Source organism: Molothrus ater, chromosome 16 (assembly GCF_012460135.2).
Source record: "Molothrus ater isolate BHLD 08-10-18 breed brown headed cowbird chromosome 16, BPBGC_Mater_1.1, whole genome shotgun sequence".
In the NCBI taxonomy this organism is placed as follows: Eukaryota; Metazoa; Chordata; class Aves; order Passeriformes; family Icteridae; genus Molothrus; species Molothrus ater.
In genome coordinates, this window is record NC_050493.2 from 3,957,488 (window position 1) to 3,979,561 (window position 22,074).

A 22,074-nucleotide genomic window follows, 5' to 3' on the forward strand; every position below is an offset into this window, starting at 1 on the left:
TAAAAGCCAATTAGACACCATAAAAGACAGATATTATTATCAAGTTAGGACAATCTGTAAATGGAGATTCTAAGCTAGCAGCAGTCAGAGAAATGTAACTGGTGTTAATTGAATACTAATTATAGGTGCAATTATTCTGGATTACACTGAACAGTGAGACAGTGAGTTAGAAGTTGGTGTTCAGTGCAAGTCCCTCATTGAAAATTCAAAGTAAAATGACTGCTTTCCCCTGTATCATTTTACACTTATTTTTCTTCAGCTTTTCCTTCTGCATGATCCAAGTTTATGTGCAAAACTCCCCTCCCATAATCTGTATTTTGAGGACAATTACCAACATGCAGAGGTGGAGAACTGGTCCCTTTATGCCCTGTAGTGTTCCAATGCAGGAAACACAAGAGATGTGGGCACGTGGGGAAATGGGATTTATATCATCCTACTTCAGGTAATATTTTACAGAATTATCTGAAATACATCCCCAAGTTCCCAATTCATCATTCAGAAAGGGTCAAAATCTGTAATTTCTGGGGTTGTGCAAACAGCATCATCAAGGGCCAGAAGAGCAGAGCACTGGAGGCCTTAGAACAGCAGCTCAGATCCTGGAGCAGCAGGGCAACATAATTTGAATTCCATTATATGAATCTAAGCCAGCAAATTTCTAAAAATCATCTACAAAAGGTAAAATGCTAATTTATGCAGCAAATTATGAAATCGTACAATCCATGTATTACAAGTGAGAGAGAAAAAGGGAAGGAAAAGCAGAAACAGTGAAGGAAGGAAAAAAGAATATATTTGGTATTATAAAATTCTTCATATTTCTACTGTTCAAGACTTCTATTTTTCTGATTCATTGAAGTTGTTTTAGAGGACAGTATTGTCTTAACTAAATTTCTATGCCTGACAATCCAAATGGGATTTCACCAGAGAAAATATTATCCTTTGCAAATCTTATTGCTACTTATGCTAATTTCTTTCTTAAGTTTAAACTGGGACAACATCAGGTCAATCTATAACACAGCTACCCTGGAATTAATGTTGCATTTGTCAATTTAGCCACTTTTTCATGGTTTTCATTGATCTGTCTTTGTTTCAGTGAAAAAAAAAAAGATGTAAAGGCTTTATTAAAAGAAAAAAAAATCCTTAGATCATAGAATGTGGCATTATCATAGCAAAAAGGAAAATAGTTTCCTACCTGTTGAGTGCTACAGAGGAGGTCAGGAATGCAAACAAGAAATAGATGCTTCAGAGAGGTTTTAAGCCAAACAATTCAGACAAGATTTTCAAACAGCTGCTTCCTCATTTCTGCTTCAGTAAAGCAATAGCAGAAATAATGAATCCAGTAAAACAGTTTCAGGAGTCACATTGTGTGATTGGTCAGAGGAAAAGCTCCCTAAACAGCCAAGAATAAACGTGGGTATTGTTTTCTGTGCTGGCACCCATCAGCTTGGGGCTGGACCAAGGGAGACTTAGGGGGAGTTAATTTACCTGGTACAGCCCTGGGCCAGCAGCAAAAACCTCCCAGTGACAGCAACACGTGCTCTGTGCAAGCAATGCCAACATTAGGCAGGAGAGTCAGGAAAGGAGGAGAGAAAAAATACCCCAGTCTTTCCATTATTTCCAAGTCTATCTGATGAGCTGAATCTGCATAGTCAAAACCAGAGCTCAGGCAGAAGCAAATCAGTAAATGACCCTCTCAGGATTTAAAGCAGGATGAATTTACCATTTTTTGCTGCTGCAGTGCCAACAGAGCCGTTCAGTTCCTCTGCCCAGGAGTGATGGCCCCGAATGAGATTCCCATTCCAGTCATTCTTTTTGTTTCTTTAAGGACTGGCATTCTAGCAGTCACATAAGCCTTTGGATTTCACTAGGCTCTGAAAGATTTGTTAAAAACCAACATTTTCAGCACATTTTCTAAGTGTGTTAAAGGACCCATCAGCTGGGTCCTTTAACACACTTAGAATCAATTAGCAGGTAGGGCTTCTATTTATTCCATACTATTGTGTGGGTTCTCCCTCTCCACCTAACTAACTCCATAGTGTTTTTTTCTAAATACAGAACCCTTGTGTCTAAATAAGTATCTAACAATAGGTCCATACCTGATTTAGCTCAAATTTGCTACAATTTAAAGCTTTTGCACTGCCCAACACCTTGCAATGCAGTCAGCTATTAGTTAAGCCAGAAATTTCTCCATCAGAGCCACCAGTTGGCAATTTTCAGAGAGGAAACCTCTTTCCAGACAATTCAGGGGCACAGCTTGAGATTCTCAGACCATTTCTGTGGAACAGCTGAAGCACAGCAAAGTAGGTCAAGCATCATCCATCCCCCCAAGGTTTGGCAGGAAGCTCCCCAGGTGAGAGCTCCAACACGAGACCAAAGCCACACCTCAGACTGACCCACTCGAGGATCCCTCTAGGATGTGCTTCCTCACAAAAAACTCCTGTCAAGGTTCCACAGGAGCTCAGGGCCTGCACAAATGGAACAGCAGCACTTCCTTGTTGTTGTACTTTACATCTCCTCCAAACACTCTGTTATTCCCTCCGAAGGCGGTAATTGAAAGTTATAAGTCATAAAAACTGATTTATTCTTGCTGAAGGACTGTTTAAAATGATCTGAACTAACTGAAATTTAAAGTTTAAAAATCACATCAATAGTTCTACCCTCAACATTTATTTAAAAGAGGTTTCGAAGAGAGCAATATGATATAATTTAGAAATGAATTCAACAGTTGTTTTTACTCCCTCCGAGAGCAGTTATTGCCTGTCAGATAATTAAGTGACTATGCCAGTGACAGAATACACAAAGCAGCAGGGAGCACAGGAAAATACTGAAGCTTCTTGCAGTCCATGAGCTTCCAGGGAGAGCAACCTGTCTAACATATTAGAGAGAGAGAGAATTAAAAGACATGATCAGAAAAACAAGAAATCACCATGGAAACGCTCTATCAGTGTATTTCACTCTGGGTGTGATCAATTCAGATGATTCTCAGGAAATTTTATGACACATTGCAAAACATACCGTAACACTCTATCTCACATAAACATTTATTTAAAATCTGTAAGTCAACTAAAAATAATAATATACCTCGAGCAGCTACACTGAGCTCATGGAGCTTCATTCCTCACTGAAGATTCACATCAAAAATCCAACTACTCTATTCAAGCCAGACTAATGTGTATGTGCAACTCTAGACACCTTTGAAATTTGTTTACTTCAATTATGAGACACTTCTGAAAAAGAAAAGAAGATACCAGGTTCTTGTTCATCTCTAGACAGGAAAAAAAGTGAATAGGAAGTCTTGGATTGTTGAATTTTGATTCTGAAACAAATGTCATCGTTCTAAATATCCAGATTCCTCAAAACACACAAGATGTTTAACACTGCAAGCACAAAGCCCTGTGAGATGCAGAACCAGCCTTAGCAGGTGGATTTTGGACACAATCAGGGTGGGAATCCCAGTACAGGCAGTCCCTAAACTGGCCTGAGCAGCCCTGTGCCCACAGGGTGGGTCAGGCCAGGCATGGCCATGTCCTTGGGATTTCTAGGGCTGGGGGGAGACAGACAGACAGACAGACATGTGGCACAGGCAGCTCCAGGTTTTCCTCATTGTCTGGCACTTCAGGGCAACTTCAAGAGAGGCTATTTCTTCAGTTTCTTATGGTATTATTTACTTCTATATTCTGTAAATCAATTTATTGATTTGTTTTAATCTATTCCTGAAAATTCTGAAGAAATTTTGTGAAGAAAAAGAGAAAACCTTCAGAAACTTAGGCTGAAACACCAGAAACTGAAATTGAAACCCCAGCACAAAAGTTTTTGTGTGAGCAAAGCTAAGAACACACCAAGTGCTTTTCAAGAGAAGAGGAGGTTCCCCTAATCCTGCCAGGGGACAAAAGCAGGCACAGAATCCTAAATCCCAACACCACCCTAATGTGGCCACCTCAGCCACCAGCAGTGTCTGCACATGGCCATGTCCTGCTGTTGAGGTATCTGAGAACAAGGGTATTTTTTGAAGGAACATATGGTTTCTGACAGAAGTGGAGGTGTTTCCTCAGAGGTGAGCTGCTGTTGTAGCACCTGAGATGAATTCCTCTGCTCAGAATACACAATTAACCAGCAAATTTGGGTCCTGTGACTGCTTGCTGCAAGGCTCCACACATCAAGAACATTTTTCTGGAAGCTTCCAACTACCACGGAATACTTCTTGGAGTTTTTTTTTTTTTTGTTCCACTGATTAAAGACAATCACGAGAAGAAAACTAAGGCTACTAATTGTTGAAATTGTAAGGGAATATATTGAGATGATTATCGACTTAATGAAGCTGGCATTGAAATACATTTTCCTGATCTGCTTACTCTGTGTACTGTCTCCTAACTGGATAATACTCTGTGATTTACTCAGCCTCAGTAAATAACAGACTGATCTCTCTTGTTTGCAAATGACAGCAAACATAGTTCCAGGAAAAATCATAAAACAAACAAGCACAACATGTAATGCAAGTATCAACCATTTTGGCCTCCATGGAAATAGGCTTCATAGAGAAATGCTTGTTTCAACATACTTCAACTTGATGCCAATTTGTAATTACAAATCTCATTCTGAGCTATTTTACTAATTAAAAATAATATAGGGTGAAAATCTTATATTAATGTCTTTTTTCTAGTACAAATCCACACAGATTGAGTAACAAAGATAAGTTATGTTCATCTTCTGTGGAGGAGAAGCTAAAATTATCAATGAAAGCAGTCCAGCCCTTCCCCTAAATTCAGTCAAGGTTGTTATCCCTGAACAAATTTTTGAAAGTATTTTTTTATTATTTGCTTTTATTTACTCAGTGCATTGAGAATAACCCTTTTTGCCACAGAAGGAGCACAGAGAGAAAACGTTGGGTTTGATTTCCTCCCTCATTCTACCACGACTATTCAAAATTCTGTCTGTGAACATCTACTCTTCTACTACACAAATATATTCCAGCTTCACCTCTCATCTTCCCATTACAAATCCTCCTTTCCAAGCACTGGAAATTTTGCAGCATCCATCTCAAGCCAATTCTGGTCCCGTGATGGAGAGAAGATCACCCTTGCAAGGGAAAGCAGCCCTAGTTCGGCACTGGGAGGGTTCCCAGGGTGAGGATGACGTGTGAATCCAAAGCATTTCCAAGTGTCTCCCAGAGTTCATCAGGCAGCTGTGATCTTATGATCCAACTAACCAGGATTATTTGTTCTTTAAACAAACTAAATGTAGCAGAAATTACTCTTGTGGGACAAATGATCTGTCCATAACAAACACAGATGACGTAAAAAATTAATGTTGTTCTTCATTTCCACAGTGTACACAGAAGAAATTAACTCTTGAGTTCCATAGATGATCAGTCTGTAGCAATTCTTGGCATAAATTTAAAATTAATTATGTTCTAAATGCTGTACACATATTAACTAATTAACCTCACAAAATGTGAAATAGATTTGTAGGCATTAGCATATGCCCTGAAGCATGAGATTTCATTACCTTTACCATTATTTCAGCTTTCAGAAAGATAAGTGTGCACAGTAACACAGAACGATCCAAAGGAAAAAGGTGGTTTCCTGCATCCAGAGCATTTGATTTGAAATTCTTCCAGGAGCTGAAAAATTCCAAAGCTCCAGTGCAAACACAGAAATGAACCTTTATGTAAATCCACCAAACACATCACTGGTACAACTCATGGTAAAAATCCCCAGACAAACCAAAACCCAAAGCTCAATTTCCTTTTGTCATTCGTGATGCAGACCCTGTGCTGGATTTGGAAAGAATAAGATGAGCCACTTACACAGGGAAATGACTCAGGACAATTCTGATGTAAACCAGAGGGTAAGCAGATCTTCTGTGAATCTCTGGAATGGTTAAAAGATTAAAGCACAAGGAGCTTCTTAAGTGTGACTCTATTAAAGGAGTAGGAAGCGTTGGAACAGAAAGTGAATGTCAAAGGGAGAGGGTACACCTTCAAAGCTCCCTCAATGAACTCAAAGATGTAAATTTAAAAAACTTATTAAAATACTAGATTTTATATTAGCATTTATAAAGCACAAGCTCAGGGTCCTTTTCATAATTCTGGTAAATCCCTTTTACAGTTTAATAAAAAAGAGATTCGACATTTGCATTTGAGGAACGACCCAATGGATTTTTTCTTTTACAATATCTGCATGGTAGTTAAAACTGCAACCTTGTGGAAAGTACTTTGATGTTATACAAAGAGAGGTTTTATTACTATGTTATTTCAGAGGTGTAAATGAAGTATTAGGAAATTTAAAAGTTTAAATTATTGGGAAATCACCTGGCAGCTTGTTGGGTAGCTTGGCTCTGTCGTTGTGCTGATTCTTTTCCATGGTGCAGGTGCTCTTTACCATTACAGAAAGTTACAGAAAATCTGAAGGGCACCAATAGAACATGTTGTCTTTGCTCCTGTGTAGAGCAATCCATCTGTGCCACCTCAAACAAACCTATCAAACGAGCAAAAATGTGCTGTGTTTGATGAAAATGAGTATTTTACTACAGAAATGATGAAAATTCACACCTACCAGTCACAGGATGTGTTAGAGCAGATTAAGGGAATATCCCATGGGGTGCAGCAGGTTTCAGGGGAACTGACAGCACTCAGACACCCCACAATTCACTGACAGAAACCTCCCAGCAAGGAAAAGAGAGCTCTGAAAGCTGATCCTCAATCAGAAATTTTCCTACTGATGAAACAATTTTGCTTAAATAATTCAAAAATTCAGGCACGATGTCCAGATCCTTTATCCATCCAGCATCACCTTCAAGGTTTCACCAGAAAAAGCAAAGTGTGTTTTACACACTCAGTTTTCTACGTTATGCTCAGTATTTTTTTCCACTCAGGAATTGTTTCATGTACAAAAGTGGCTTCCCAAAGAGACAAGAGGATGACAACCTTTATGAATCTTGATTAGTGAACCTTTCAGCACCATAAAGTCTTTTATTTAGTGAAATTAGCACTGACAGCTATGGATTAGAAGCTATCAGACATTCTAATATTAAAGAGACACTTCTCTTTATTTCTCTGGAACAAGAAGATTTTTCCACCTCCCTGTTTTTATTAAATTATGAGTGGCATGTTAGCTTATTTGTTGTGCTGAAATATTTCTTTAAATCAACATACAATAAATACCTATTTACAGGATTCCTTCAAGGTATTTTCATTGCTTCTTCTAAAATAAATTAAAAATTCTTGAAAATAAATCAATTTACTCTTCAAATAGTGGTGTTAAAACCAGAGTTGAGTGTAGCCAGTACTAGATCTAGATCCCAGCAAAGCAGCTGTACAATATTCTCTGCTCTTGCTGTGCACCCTCAGCCATTTCTTCCCAGTTATTGATCATCCCCTCATGCATCAGGTTTTTAATTACATATGAGTGCAGAAAAATCCATCTGTGTGAAAACATAGCTTGAATTGTTCATAATTATGCTAAATGTGAATAAATTATTGATAAAGACTCTGACACAAAGATGTGAGGGTAGATATTTTCTTTAGAAAGTGGCTTTTGTGGTAAATACTGCACCAGTGATTACATGATCTGAGATCAGCCCTGTGAAAGCACAGAAAGAAGCAAGAACTGAGAATTTTCAAGGCACTTCCACTAAACCTCCTCCCAGGTTAGATGTGGGACAGAAAGAGTCACAACCAAAGATACAAAGGCTCACTAGATTTGCAGCAAAATCAGAAATTCTTTTCTTGGGGGGTCAGCCAGGGAACTGATTAAACAAATTTATAAAACAAATAATTTATTAAACAAATTAATTCCCTTAATTGATCTGAACTTAACCAAGATCCAGTGATTTAGCAGCTGCCAAGCAGAGATAGGCAGTAGATTTTCCAGATTCTGCAGTAGCTTTATGAGATGTTTCATGTTAGTGGAAACTCCTTAGAGATCATGTGGGAGCCTGGAAAAATCAGCATTTCTCCCCTTGCACCTCAGCACTAGATGGAGCATGCAACAGTTCCCCCTCTCCCCCAATTTTACAAGACAAATAATCTGGAATTTAATTCCAGCATGCTTATTAGTAAATATGATCTATTTTGCCCCAAAATGCTTCCTTGTAAGCCAGCTTTCCCTGTGATGATAAAATCAGTATCAGAAGATGGCAGAAGATGAAGGTTGTTTGTTTGATACAAGGTCTGTGAGTAGAACAGTTTTTCAAGATTTGAGATTTGTCTTAAATGGCTGCCTCACTCTGAACCAAAATGATGCCAAACTCCAAAATAATGATTCCCACTCTGAAGCACTTGGAAAAAAAGTAAAAATGCTGATATATATTCATATCAACACTATAATCAATTAGTTGCCCAGTTACTCCTTTTGATACTGAAATATCTACAGCAAAACAACATTTTCAAATCCACACTGCTACTCCTTGCTGATTTGATCAATGGGGTTTAAAAATGGTGGTGAAATAGCAGGAATTAGGAGAATTTGAGCTCTGGAGCAAAAGGATGAGCTGTAGAAGGATGAGCTGGGCTTGGGGAAATGGTTATTCTGGGGCAAAAGGTATTGAGGAAATCAGACTTTGGAAAGCAGAAACTTTGGGATAAGATTACCAAGGGAAAATGCTGCACCTGAAAAATGGGAGCCTCCAGGTGTTTTTAGCCCCTCAAGGCAGGGCATTTTTCCTTTTTTTTCTTTTTTTTTGCCACAGTCCTGGTTAAATCACTAGCCAAGACATTGCATGGAAACATCCAATATTGAATGCATATGATGGAAATTACTGATATTTCCCTCTTCCCCATCATAATATTTCTGCTAAGTTGTGAAAAATATGAATAAAGACATAAATGCATTAAAATGAAATGTATATAGAATTTTTAAGTGCATTATGAGGTTGTTGCAGCAATATCTGTTGGGTAAACAGAAAATGCAGCTGTCTAACAACAGCCATTGAAATGTGTAAGTATCCCAATAAACTCTGCTTCTTGTGGCTGCTGAGGCCAGTTTCAGTTCCCATGGAAACAGATGATGGATTGCCAAAAATGAGATTTGATGTTTTAGAATAATCAGCGATTTGAACTAGTGATTACTATGAAAGTATTGCAGCCCTCTTGCAGTCAGGAGGTTTTATGCATGGAGGAGGGAAGGAACACATGGCAGCTGGCAGGCAGCAGCAGAGTTGTTAAAATTCTTGCAAATGGTTGTGGTTGCTGAATGACAACAGCAAATGCAGTTTCTTGAAAAATCCTCGAGTAAAATCTAGCAAAACCCCATTTTATAAAGTGAATAGGCTTTGAGGTTTTAGAAAAAAATACAAGAAATACTGTAGTACAGCCCTTAGGTGCAATGCTTTCAAGTGCTTTTCCTAAATAAGGTCTCCTTTAGACCTCAATTCTGAGAATTCAAGGAGCCAGACACATACAAGCTTGAAACTGCTGGATATTTGTTCTCCTGTTAGTTCTCAATGACACATTAGGTCCTGATTCTTGAAATAAGCCACAACAAAGAGAAATAAAATGCTGACAATGTTCAGTTTTCCAGAGACTGCAGGGGACTTCCAGGGGGACACAGGACTGGCATGGATCAGTGGCAGTACAGGGAGTTTGCTGTGAGTTTGGGTTGAGAAACTCAGCAAGAATTTTTGGGGAAGAAACTAAAGAAAAGTGAGGGCCACACTGCTGGGACATTGACACTCCTGGGAGGTGAGGGAAGGAAGAAATTCCCTCCAGCATTTCCACTCCTTATCCACTCCCTTTGCTCTGCTATTATGAAAAGCAGGTTGATCCATTCCACTCTTTCCCACTCGAGTGGCAGGAATTTAGAGAGAAAAGCAAAGAGGGAACTTAGAGAGAAAAGCAAAGAGAGTGAAGCTGAGCAAGCTGTGCTCACCCCAATAAACATTTTCCTTGTCTAAGAATTGGTCCTTTCATGTAAAACAAGGGATCTGTGTAATACATAAAAACAGCCACAGGTGTGTATTAAGAAACAAAAGGTAGCACTAACAAGCAGCAGATAAATAGTTTTCACACAAATTTTGGCAGAATTTGACTGTTTTCTCACTTCTAATTCCAAGATGCCTTTGCAAAGTTTCACCAGAGCCAAAAATGGCTCCTCTCACATGGATGAGCCTGACCCATGGAAGAGCAGACAGCACGTTTGCAATGGGATTAAATTCATTTGGAACCTGTTGGGGGAAGGCCAAGCACAGAGCAGCTCCACTCCCCTCTCTGGGCACCCAGGATAAGGCACAGGCTGCCAGCTCCTGCCTCTCCCTGCAGCACTAATTAATGCAAAACTGCTTCACTTTTGCTCCCATGTAGCAAATTCTTTAAATTCAAGTTGAATACTGTTAACAAAGTAGACTTGATGCAAATCAACCACAAAAGCCACAATATATCCCCAGAGTGCCAGGTTCTGTGGTTTTGAGTTTTTTTTTTCTTTCCTCCTGAATCACACACCAGTTTTCACTATAAAAGTAAATCTGCCAAAATGAAAGGCTTTTAAAGTATTCCACATAAACCTGTATCTTAAAGCTACAAACTTATATGTCTTAGCACCTTTTCACATCACATAAAAATCCACTGGAATCACGAGGCAAGACAGAATTTGTCCTTTCCTGCATAGAAAGAAAATTAACAATCCTTTGTAGTACAGAGCCAGAAGTACTGATAGATACCTTTTACTTCAGTCAGTTTTGATTAATAAAAGTTGATTGGTAAACATAAGACATTACCTTTTGCTATATTTGATAAATCACCAGCATTTTGCATCTATTTCCATAAAAGTAGAGATATGTGAGGGGCCACAGGAGATAAATTGTTCTCAGGGATTTGTGAACAATTGCCACTTTTTAAGCATAAAGCAATAGTTTTCTTTTGCATATTTGCTCTTAAGAATGACTGCGACACTTTTAAATAGTCTTATCTTGGCTGCTTATTAAAATATTTCCATTTGTAGCCAGAGTAGTTCAAAGATTGACAGAAAAATGGTTTTCCACAAAAGCACATTAGTTATTAAAGGATTATATTCATGATTTGTCCCTAATAGCATCTTTAGTTCCTATTAGAAAATGCAGCAGATGCAAAAAGTGAGCCTCCAAATATGATGACAACAAGTCTTCATATTTACCCACCTCTAGATTGAGGATGTTTTTTTAAAATAGTATATAATTCACTTTCAAAGAGTAATGCTATTAACACTTCTTTCACAGTCCATATTTTCTTTCTCAAAGTACATTTGTCCCCAGAAAGCAACAAACTCATAAATCAATTTCACTGCTAGCTGTGATAAGTAAATCATACTTAGAGCAAAAAAGGTTTCCTTCCAGTGACACTTCCATTGCCTTTGTTTTACAAATTCCAAATCTATGATTAATAAGGGTAGTAGCACATAAAATTATTTTGTTCCTTATATGTGATTATCATAGGAAAAACAATATCCAACAGTCAGATTTTCCTCCTAGACAGTGATCTTTGAAGTTTTATTGAAATTTACAGCTGCTGGAGATTGTCCTGGAAGATACTGTGAGCAGCCGAGGCCCATTAAGGCACAATATTAGTTCCAAGCTTCCACTTTTTTCTAGCAAAGATATGGATTTTACACTGCTACTGTAATGGCAGCAACTTCCCCTGGCTTATGAAAAAAACATACATTACAAAACCCTCTGTGGTTTGTGGTCCAAATTTGTAATGAAACATATTGGTCAAATCCCAAAATGTGCCTCTCATCTCATCAGCTCGAGTGCCTCTCCTGGGAAGAATCCCCTTCCAAATGAGCCTTGCTAAAAGGCATTTTCTTTGGCAGCAATGTTTTCTTCCTGCTGTCCCTGTCCCGCCTCTTAGGGCTGTGCTGCTGCCACCCACCCTGCACTCAGCATCCTGTGGTCCCCAGGTGCCACCTCAGTTTCCTCCCCCTCCGTCAAACCAAACAGCAACAATCACCCCAGGAAGATGAGAGTCTGAATAAATTAATTTCTGACACATATGTTTGAAACCTGTGGCAAACAAATGATGTGCAGAGAGGAAAGCAGTGAGGCTGGATCCAGACAAGTCAAACAGCTTTGGGAAATAATGCTGGGATTTGCTTCCCTGGGGTGCTGCCGTTTCCCTCTGCTGAGCACGGTGATGGCCACAGCAGCCCTGACAGACAATGATGCTCACACAACCCCTGACAGTGCCAGGACTCCTCAAACTGAGCACTCCAAGAGATGATGGGAGATTTCCCTACAGTCCTTCATACCCATACAGGCCTTGGGGACAACACTGAAACTATTGGAAGATGATTCCTGGTGCTGCCTGAAGCTACTCAGTGCAGAAGTTTGGTTAAATAAATTAATTACAGAGTGGTGGTGATGAATTTTAGCTCAAGGGAAAAATTTAATTCTACCAAATATTCTTCTTTTTCAGGTACTGACCTTAATGTGGAGCCTGTGAAAGGTACATACAGATAAACCCAATATTATAGGGATTTTTCACATCTTATTGCTGAGAGGTGTCATTCCACGATATTACCAGACAGGAGATCTGAAAATTTTATTTTTTAAATTATTGCTCAGCCAATACATTGCAGAGTTGACAGTCTCTGATTTTATTTTTCAGTAATGATAATCATCATGATCTTAATGAAAGTATTATCCAGTGTATGTGAAAAGTAATTATGTGCAACTGGCTTAAGTTGTATGACAGGCTGGTATTTGCTGAGAGATGCTCTGTGCCACTAGAACTGCTCACAGAAAAATGAAGTAATGTTTGTTTTAAAGTGAAAAATAGACACATGGCACATTAAGTCAGCTGCTATCATCAAAGCAAAACCTAATCTAATGCTATTATCAGCCCCAGATTTGATGTATTATTCTTAGATACTCTAATTTTTCTCATATTTTAAAGCCTACTTAGCTACAACTACTTTTTTTTTGAGGCTGCCATTAATACACTTACAATTTTACTTTAACAAATGTTGAATAAATTTGCACCAGCTTTGCCTATTTGCAAAGCATTGTGAGTGCTCAAAACCACAGCAAGTCATGAGAGAGTTGCTTGTGCTTAATGTGTTTTAATTTCCAAGATCTGCCAACAACTTCAGTCTCTAAGAGTTAATAATGACCAAATCCATCCAGTAATGAATTGATGTGAGTGCAAAACACAGACATTAACCCATGTGTACCTGCAGGCAGTGCAATCCAGCATTCCTGCCTAGGGAGATGAAGTGCAGCCTTTTGGTTCCTCAGGAGTTAGTGAAGTGACTAATGACCATCCTGCTGAAGGGCACCCAGGAGTGCGCTTAAAAATGAACTTTCCTGTTTTGTGTCAGACATAATTCCGCTGTCAAAAGACATGAGTTAATATTCATCTAACTGCAGCTTACATGGGGAAGAGCAGTTTCACTGTAAGGAAGTTAATGAAGACAGTAATAACATCTGCATAGAAGTTTTCTTCTTAAAGAAAGTGAATTAAATGAATTGATGGCTGGAATGAACCTTTTCTCTGAAAAAAGCTTCACTCAGAGAAAGGTAAAAAACCCTCTAAGAGTACCAAGAATTTAATTCCTCAATGCCACAAGTGAAAGGCAATTGTAGACCTTGATGGTGCTACTGTCCTTTGTGCCTCTCCAAGGTACTGTTTGTGCTCGTGTAAAGAAAGTTAAATATTCTTTGCTTTTAAGCCTGATGAAGTACAGGCAGGCAAGTCAAGCAGAATACTTGATATCCCAGAGTAGCAATTTCTTTTGATGCAGTCACCTTTAGAGAGCTGCTAGTTTTGGTAAGATGTGCAGGGAAACAGGCAAAATCATCCCATCAGTCAAGACCCTGCATAACAGTGCAGCTGTAACTCCACATTTCTCTGCTGGTGTGTCTGGAAATGAATCTGTCTGGGTGTAATGTGAAGTCTCTCCTAGAACTTCTTGGGGAATATAGAATAATAACAAACACCTCAAACCCTAATTCTTGTCCTTGCTCATTTTCTCTTGTTCTTGATCTTTTAGTCTCCTCTCCAATTCTCCACTTCATGCTTTTCTAGCACGTACAGAGCTTCATTCTGTTCTAGAAACACCTCTTGAAAACACCAAGCTGAGGCTCTGGTGACAGAGAATGCATAAAAGCCAAAATGAATGTACACCCACACTGCACTAAGCAAGGAGGGGACAACAGTGACTTTTAGGACTTAAATTTTTAAACACACACCATCATGTCCCACTGACTCTGCTGCACATTTGTTAGTTGCCTTAAGTCATAAACTATAACAACAACCCCAGGAGTATGTGCAGGCCATTTGCTGCACATTTATGTATTATACAGGGATTTGTTGACTTTACATGCCCACTCATTTAGGAGCAACTTGTCATCCCATTTCTGTTTTTATCTGGAGGCTTTAACAAAATATTACCAACACCATGAGGATAGGTACTAATATGTTGTTACCTGCTGAAAATTCCACTTCGAGTAACACCAGCAGTTAAATTAAATAGAGTGTGCAGTTTGAAAAAGAATTGCCTGTGTCCCAAAGGAAACTTTCTCCCAGAAAATGTCACAGCCACGCACACTCTCAGAGCAGGATCTAAAAAATGTGAAAGCAAAGCTATTCACTGATCTTTTCTCCCCACAACCCTGAACAGCTGACAAGGGCACACAGTGGTAGGACAAGAGGGGATAGTTTTAAACTGCAAGAGGGTGGATATAGGGAAGAAATCTTTCCTGATGAGGGTGGTGAGGCCCTGGCACAGGTTTCCCAGAGATGCTGAAGAGCTGGCAGGGCCCCTCCCCATAAGTGTCCTAAATACTGGTACACATTGAAGGAGAAATACATCAGCATTTAGCACCTTAAACCTGCCTAGAAAAGCCTTACTGCAGAGCCAATTAAATGACATTCCTTGAAACATCTCAAGAATTTCTTATTTTTTATTCTCAGAATTAGTATTACTTTTGATCTTTAGTACTTCTCACCTAAGGACAACTGTTCCCACACCAGTGAGATGAATCCATGCACACAAACATGAGGATCTTTTTTATGGCACAAAAATGGTGTAGTGTTAAGGACATGTAAATTAAAGCTTTTGCCTGAGTAAGACTTTACCAACTATTTGAATGAATTTCATCATAACCACCACTGTTCTCTCTATTTTTAGCACTGTTTATGTCCTCACTCCTCATGCACCACAGCAATGTCACTCCTAGAAGTCATTATTACAGCTGACACATGAAATTATGGCTGATTGATTCAGCCAAATCATTGTAAGCTTGTTTAAGAGCATTAAAAAAGCTTTGTATTGATTTAGCAATAGAAGGTACTTTTAATCAGATTAAAGAGCATCGTACAAGGTGGTTGTATCCATTTCCCTGATCAGTTTAGCAGGAGATCCAGTGAGATTGATGCATCAGCCTAACTGGATCACTGGCTAAACTGATCAGGGAAATTGATCCCTCCAGGTGCACAAAAAGCATGTGAAATGCACAACTTGCTTCACAGGTAAGAAACAGTTCCCATAAGATATTTCTCCATTTCTCACAGCTTTATATGCATCCTCTCCATGTCTCAGCTTCCCTGTATTTTATAGGGCTGCCATATTTACTTCCCAAATTTCATGGACAGCAAGATGTGAGTGGATGCTCTCTGGTTTTTCCAGTATTTTGAGACCCACTGCACACAGAGTGCTCTGATGATTGGTGTGTGTACCATAAATCTGTCACCTCCTGAACGTATCAGACTCACTATGCACCATCTATCAAACTTCCAAGCAGGCTCACACTTCCAGCATGGGCATTTCAGCTGCAGAAGTACTCAGAGATTCCTACACAGGCCAGACAAATGTCCTCAAGTGTCCCTTTTAGACAAAATTTCTGACCAGGGAAATGGAATTTATATGGAAACCTTGAGGTGTATTTCAGCCCTACTGTAGCCAGTGTTGCAGTTCTCACACTTAGAGGTGATTTTACCCCAGCAATCCCAAAGGGTAAGAGCAAGAGGAAAGCACAGCAGGTGAAAATCAGGATCTTTGTATTAACAAATACATGACATACACAGGTCTACTTGCAATTTTCCCAAACTGTAAGAGAACTCAGGCAAACCACAGTGTCAAGCCCTGCAGGCTTGGCTTGGTCACTCTGCTCTGTTCCCTGTAAGGGTTCCCAGGAAACTCTCAGGTATCAGGAAAACAAGGCCTTGTTGCTATCTGCAAATTCCTGATCTGTGTATTCTCAGCATCGACAACACAAAATTTGTAATGTGGCACAAGTGGGGGAAGTAGATCCTTAATGGTTAATAACTCAGGATTTGTCACTTAGCTCTCTTCAGGAGATTGCCCAGGAACCCATTGTTTCATCTTCCAGCTGTTTCCCATCAAATTGCTATTAAATTATTCATAAATTATTACATTGTTTCTTCACATCCCTGCAATACTAATTTTAACAGTTTCAAATCTACTCTAATACCAGCATTCAGATTTCAAAAAGGCAAATAGCAGTAAAATACACTGTACAGGTTAGAAAATTCAAATTTAAGAGAAGTTTTCCCTCTCTAATATGAACTCTAAAGCACTTCTGTAACACAGCAATATCCCATCACCATAATTTGCTAGCACATCTATCCCTTTGAACACATGAAAATGTAATGCACAGTTAAAAACTAACTAGCAACATCCCTGGCATTTCAACAGCTTTCCAATAAATGAGACAAGATTTAATCCACATTTTTTAATGTTACAGCCAAGCCCTTCAGTCTCTGAATGAAACTGTGCAGATAAAAACATGGGCTGGCTTCATAACTGTTTCAGAAAAGGATAAATGAGCACACCTTGAGATAATAACTAATCAAAATGCAAGTAGTGTGTCATTAGGGGTGAGCTGCTAATTAGTAAAAAATAAATTAAATTGTCATGGCTGGCTAAAAAATAATGAAAAGAAAAAGCAATATCTAGAAATTTATCGTGAGGAAAATAGTACTAAGCATAACTGTAACAAACCCCACAGATTCTATTTTTAAAAGAAAAAAACCTCAGAATTCATTAAGTTAGTGCACTCAAGTAAACATAATTGAAAGATGAACATTCCTTTTTCCAAAATGTATCATGGAAATGAATAGCGTGAAGGAAGCTCAGACATTCTGCACATCCAGCCCCTTATGCTGCACCAGGACCATTAAAACCACATGAATTATTTTGTCAAACTGCTTCAGAAGTTCAGAGACAGTCTTAAAATAGTAATTTATCTCAAACTTAGTATGAACACGACTACTTTATTCTCTTTAAACCTTAATTAGTGTACTTAAAATGTAAGCTGTGTTATCAAATATAATTAATCATATTTTAGGGTGGGTGTATTTTGAGCTTTACACTGACTCACATTCTGCTGCTTGGTATAATCTTGTGCCCGTCTCTAAACCAAGTCACTTGGGGCCTCGGGTGGCTGAGGATGTGTGGGAAGTTCAGAACAGCAGCTTGTCCTTCAGTCACTGTTTTTCTCTGGTCTGTGTCCATGAAATCTCCCATGTCTGCAAAAAATAATAAAAAAAATAATTAAAAGAGAAGTTTTGCCTTTCTCTCCATTTCTTTTCAGGAGACAGAGAAATCACCATGTTTCCCACTGTGGAGGGATAGAATGTAAGAAAATAAAGATAGAAGAATAAGAATAAGAGTAAGAGTAAGAAGAAGAGGAAGAAGAGGAAGGAGAAGAAGAAGAAGAAGAAGAAGAAGAAGAAGAAGAAGAAGAAGAAGAAGAAGAAGAAGAAGAAGAAGAAGAAGAAGAAGAAGAAGAAGAAGAAGAAGAAGAAAAAGAAGAAGAAGAGCTGAGGAGCTGCCCACTGAGAAGATACGGGACTTTCGCAACAAGATGACAACATCCCACCAACCACTGGCACTGATAATACTCATGGGACACTATGGATCATGGGACAGTTTGGAATTTGGGGATTTTGGTTTATAGAGGCAGATGAGGAAACTCCAGTGCTGCTGGTGCACACAGGCAGAACATCCATGAGCAGCCCTGCATGGCTCCTGTGTTTTTAGGCAGTAACTGAGGGGTTTTGTTGAAAATGACATTTTAATGGAGGTTTGCTTGCTTTGGTTGGAGGCTTTTTCAGACAAATTCTTAACAATAAAAAAGAAACTCCTGCAATTCAAAGGGATGCTCGTGGTGTAAATAAACGTGTCCATTTTTTGGTGATCATTTTGTTTTTTTATCCACAGCTATACAAGCAGACAAGCAGCTCTTCCACTGCAGCCAGGCCAACAGAGTCAGACCCAGGCAAGGATCCCAGAATGATCCTGGATCCCCAGTGTCATGCTGGGGGCTGTCAGCTCTCCTGGCACGACATTTCAAGGCCAATAGTGCATCCCTAGTGTTGGAGAGCAGCTTTTAACAAAAGTTCTAATGGAAGAAATGATGCTACCCTTGCAGAACCCCTGCCTCTGAGGGTTTTATTTCACAGGCAAGTTCAGGTATCTGGGGAGACCTTGGAGAAATTCAGTGAGTGTTTTTTTCTTGTTTTTCCATTGCATTTTTTACTGCATTCTTATCCACTAAAATGAACAGGGCTGCAGGCTCTTACTTCTTCACCCTCCAAAGAATTTCTCTGCATTTTAATTTGATTTAAACTAGGAAACTGACACACATACAACAGAGAACTATTCCAGCTTCTATCACTGAATTCCCTTTTTTTTTAAGGACAATAGGGTTCTCTACAAGTTCTGTGCTGCAGAGAGGGATGCAAAGGACACAGAAAAGAAATGACTACTATCAGGTCTGTGAATGGCAGGAGATGAGAAGAGACAGAACAAGAGCAGAGATTTAAAACACATGGTATTTTAAAGAAGCTTTAATCATCTTTGTGATTTTCAAGTTATTTATTCAGACATAATCAGCATTGTACTTCCTCTGCTGCTCCAGATTCCTTACAACTGTAATCAGATCAGCTACTTGAAAAGAAAATTCAAACTGCGGAGGTGGATCTAATTAACTTCACTGTCGTGTGATTATTTTAGTTTTCACAATACAGGAGTTTTTAAGCCCATCCTGTAATTAAGATTTACTCAGCAGTTTTCTCACAAATATCTGTTCCCATTCAGTTAAGTAATATGTTAGCATGTGTTGAAATATTTTTTAAATTATTTAACAAGTTCGCTGCTACTTCAGCTATCTAGGACATGGGAAATACCTCAGATCTTTCTCAGCGCCATTATAATTACACCTTTCAATTTTTCACTAGAGATCTTGAGTTGAAGTGTATTGGGAAGCATCCTCTACTCACTGGCAAAAATAGGTAATTTCCTGTGAATCCTTCTGAGTTAAAAGACTAACATTTCAATCCCCACAAGTTTTGATGAGTGGCTAAGATGATTTTAGGAACCCCTTGGAATGTTCCTTTCTGATATGTTTTGAAGAACCAAAAAACAATATATGATAAAATATCAGGAACTTCACTACATCCACACAGCTTAAATCAATTAATTTATATAAAACCATTAAAACACAGAAAACAATCACACGGCAGCAGTAGTTACCCTGAGTGAAGGGGAAAGAGGATATTTAAAACTTGTAGAGCACTTTAATCTGCAGGAATAAAGTGCAAATGTGACTGGCAATTTCACTACAGAAGCCATTGATGTCACAAAGGCTCAAGACCAAAGGTCTTCCAAGTCACAGAGGGTCTGGTTTGCTCTGCCTCTGTCTTTATCAGGGAAAAGAACTGAATAAATGAGTTAATACATAGACTGCTTAATTCAGACAGATTTAAGAGAGAATCTTTTAGCCTCCTTCAGCAATCCAGATCAAGAAATTAAATGGGAGGAAAACTAAAACTGAAGAAAAGTGAACAATTGCACTTCTTACTCTCTCCAGAACAGCCAAACACACACAAACCAGCCTGGAGAGACAAAACTCTGCACTGCAAAACTCTCCCCCCTTCAGAGGGGAATAAAGTTGTCATTTCAGGAGACAGAATTTTTCAGCCACAGCAGCATCAGGGAAAAGCATTCCTGTGTCTGCTTCTCACTATTGTTCCCACCAGGACTTCCTGAGGAATTGCTCCCTGCACTGTGCCAGTGCAACTGCTTGCACAGCTGGGCAGGGAGGAGTTGGGAGACAACTTTAACAGCCCAACAAAAGAACTGTTGCTCTTTTAGAAATTTTGGAGCTGTCTCCTAGCCCACAGCTGCTCAAACACATTCTCCTGCTGAGCCTAAAGGGCAGTGAGCTCCACTGCAATCCAGGAGTGGGAATGATCATTGGGATGCAGGAAGAAATGGGCACATTTTTCCCTGGGACTGCTACCAAAGCCTTGGTCGCCTGAAACCACACCTGGAGATGCAACTCCAGAGGAATCCAGGCTCCTCCAAAGGCTCAGTGCTGCTCAAGAAGAGGAACCGCACCCTCCCCTTCCCCTCTAAATCCCCTGCTTGCCCCACACCTCACTGCAAAGTTCTGCTCACTCACAGCAGCTTGCAGTAGATCCTCTGTGACCTGACAGAATTCACTAAATTTTCAGAGGAGTATTTGGAAAAATACTTGCAAGGGTCTGAGCCAGGTCAGAGTGAGCCCATGGTCAGCAGACAGCAGGGGCACAAGGGCTGGCAGAGGTCAGGGAAGGAAAACCCCATTTTAGCAGCAGTTTATTTTTACTTTAGCTCCCAGCAGCTCTGAAACAATAGGGAGACCAAACATCAAATTACTGATATCATTGACATTACAGATATAGTAACAAAATCTACTGTATGGAGTAAACTGATGAACATGATACCAAAACTTACATAATGCCATTTGCAACTGGTTTTATTTTAAAACACAGGAATTCCATGTAATTTCCCTTATTGACATACTGATTAACTTGAATCAGTTCCTTCAAATTGGGTGTCTAATAAATAATTCAATTTCTCTAAATTCTGCTTATCAACTGACATTTACTACTACTGAATTTTCAGTTACCGACCCTGACGAGGAGGAATTTGATCCAGTATGAGACTTCTTAGGCACAGCACACAAATCTGTCTCTTAAAGTTTCTTTTATGCTTTTACTTTGGAAAAAGAATTAGGCCTAATTTTGTTATTATTTCCAAAAAGGTTACTTGAATTTTATTTTCTGTAGGTTAACTGAAAAAAAGGAAATCAAAGGTTTGTGATCATTTCTTGTGTCACGTTCATTAGCACAAACACCTGAGAAAACTAACTTAACCTTTCCAAATGGCAGCTGGATTTCAAAAATTCTGCAAAGTCCAAATTGAAGTGGGGTAAACAGTGGGGTGGGGGGGGGGATTGATTCAGAAAGGTGTTGAGAACAGAATTTTAAAGTTTTGTTGTAAAACTGCTGATTTTGGACCACAAGGACTACAATGTGAAATCCTCCTGGTGCTATTCCACCATCCCATTCCCTTTAGATGCTGCTGTTTTCCTCTAGAATTTTTATTCTTGTTGCTGCTGTTGTTTTGGTTGTTTTGATTGTTTTGATTGTTTTCTGCATGGCCTTCTTTAATTCCATAAAGTGCAACAGTTCTCTCATGCTACAGATATCTCCAAACAATCTCACTTTCATGGCTTTGAACAGCTCAAAGACTGTGTTGCACTGCTCTGAGCTGCTTCCAGATGATAACCGAACTATGAAATTCTTATGAGGCAGTAATTGAAAAAATTTGCTAAGCCTGATATTTAACACCTGTTCAGCCTGACAAATGTCATCATACATCAGGTTTTTTACCCCAAAAGAAGCTAATGAGTCACAGAGTGACCCCCACTCAGACATACATGCCACTTCGACTTGAGATCTCCTCTGCAGCAGTGCCCCCATCCTGTTCCTCACGATGCACTGGTAGAAGCCAGCATCAGCCCTCTGCAGAGCTGGGATGATGTACCTGCAGGGCAAAAGGCACAATTAGAGAGCACTTCTTCCTGGTTTGCACTTTGTCTTAAATGCCTATTGTATTTTTTTCTTACAAACAGCATTCTTGTGTAATCTCAGGTCTTTGGTTACAGTACTGTCTGTTATATTATACATATATATATGTTATATTATAGATGTTATATATGTTATCTATGTTATATTGTATATGTTATGTTATACAGATATATATTATATCTGTATTTTAAAAGCAGCTGACACGAAATGCATGAAAATACCTTTCA

The 22,074-nt window shown here is 39.1% G+C and overlaps 1 protein-coding gene across 1 annotated transcript in view; it reads right to left on the bottom strand.

Annotated features, from left to right (window-relative positions):
- The window catches only part of SDK1 (sidekick cell adhesion molecule 1), a 382,295-nt gene that overhangs the window by 248,205 nt on the left and 112,016 nt on the right, over window positions 1-22,074 (bottom strand). The window contains 2 exon segments of the mRNA XM_036392619.2: window positions 17,308-17,455; window positions 21,697-21,803. Coding sequence (XP_036248512.1) covers window positions 17,308-17,455; window positions 21,697-21,803 — 255 coding nt within the window.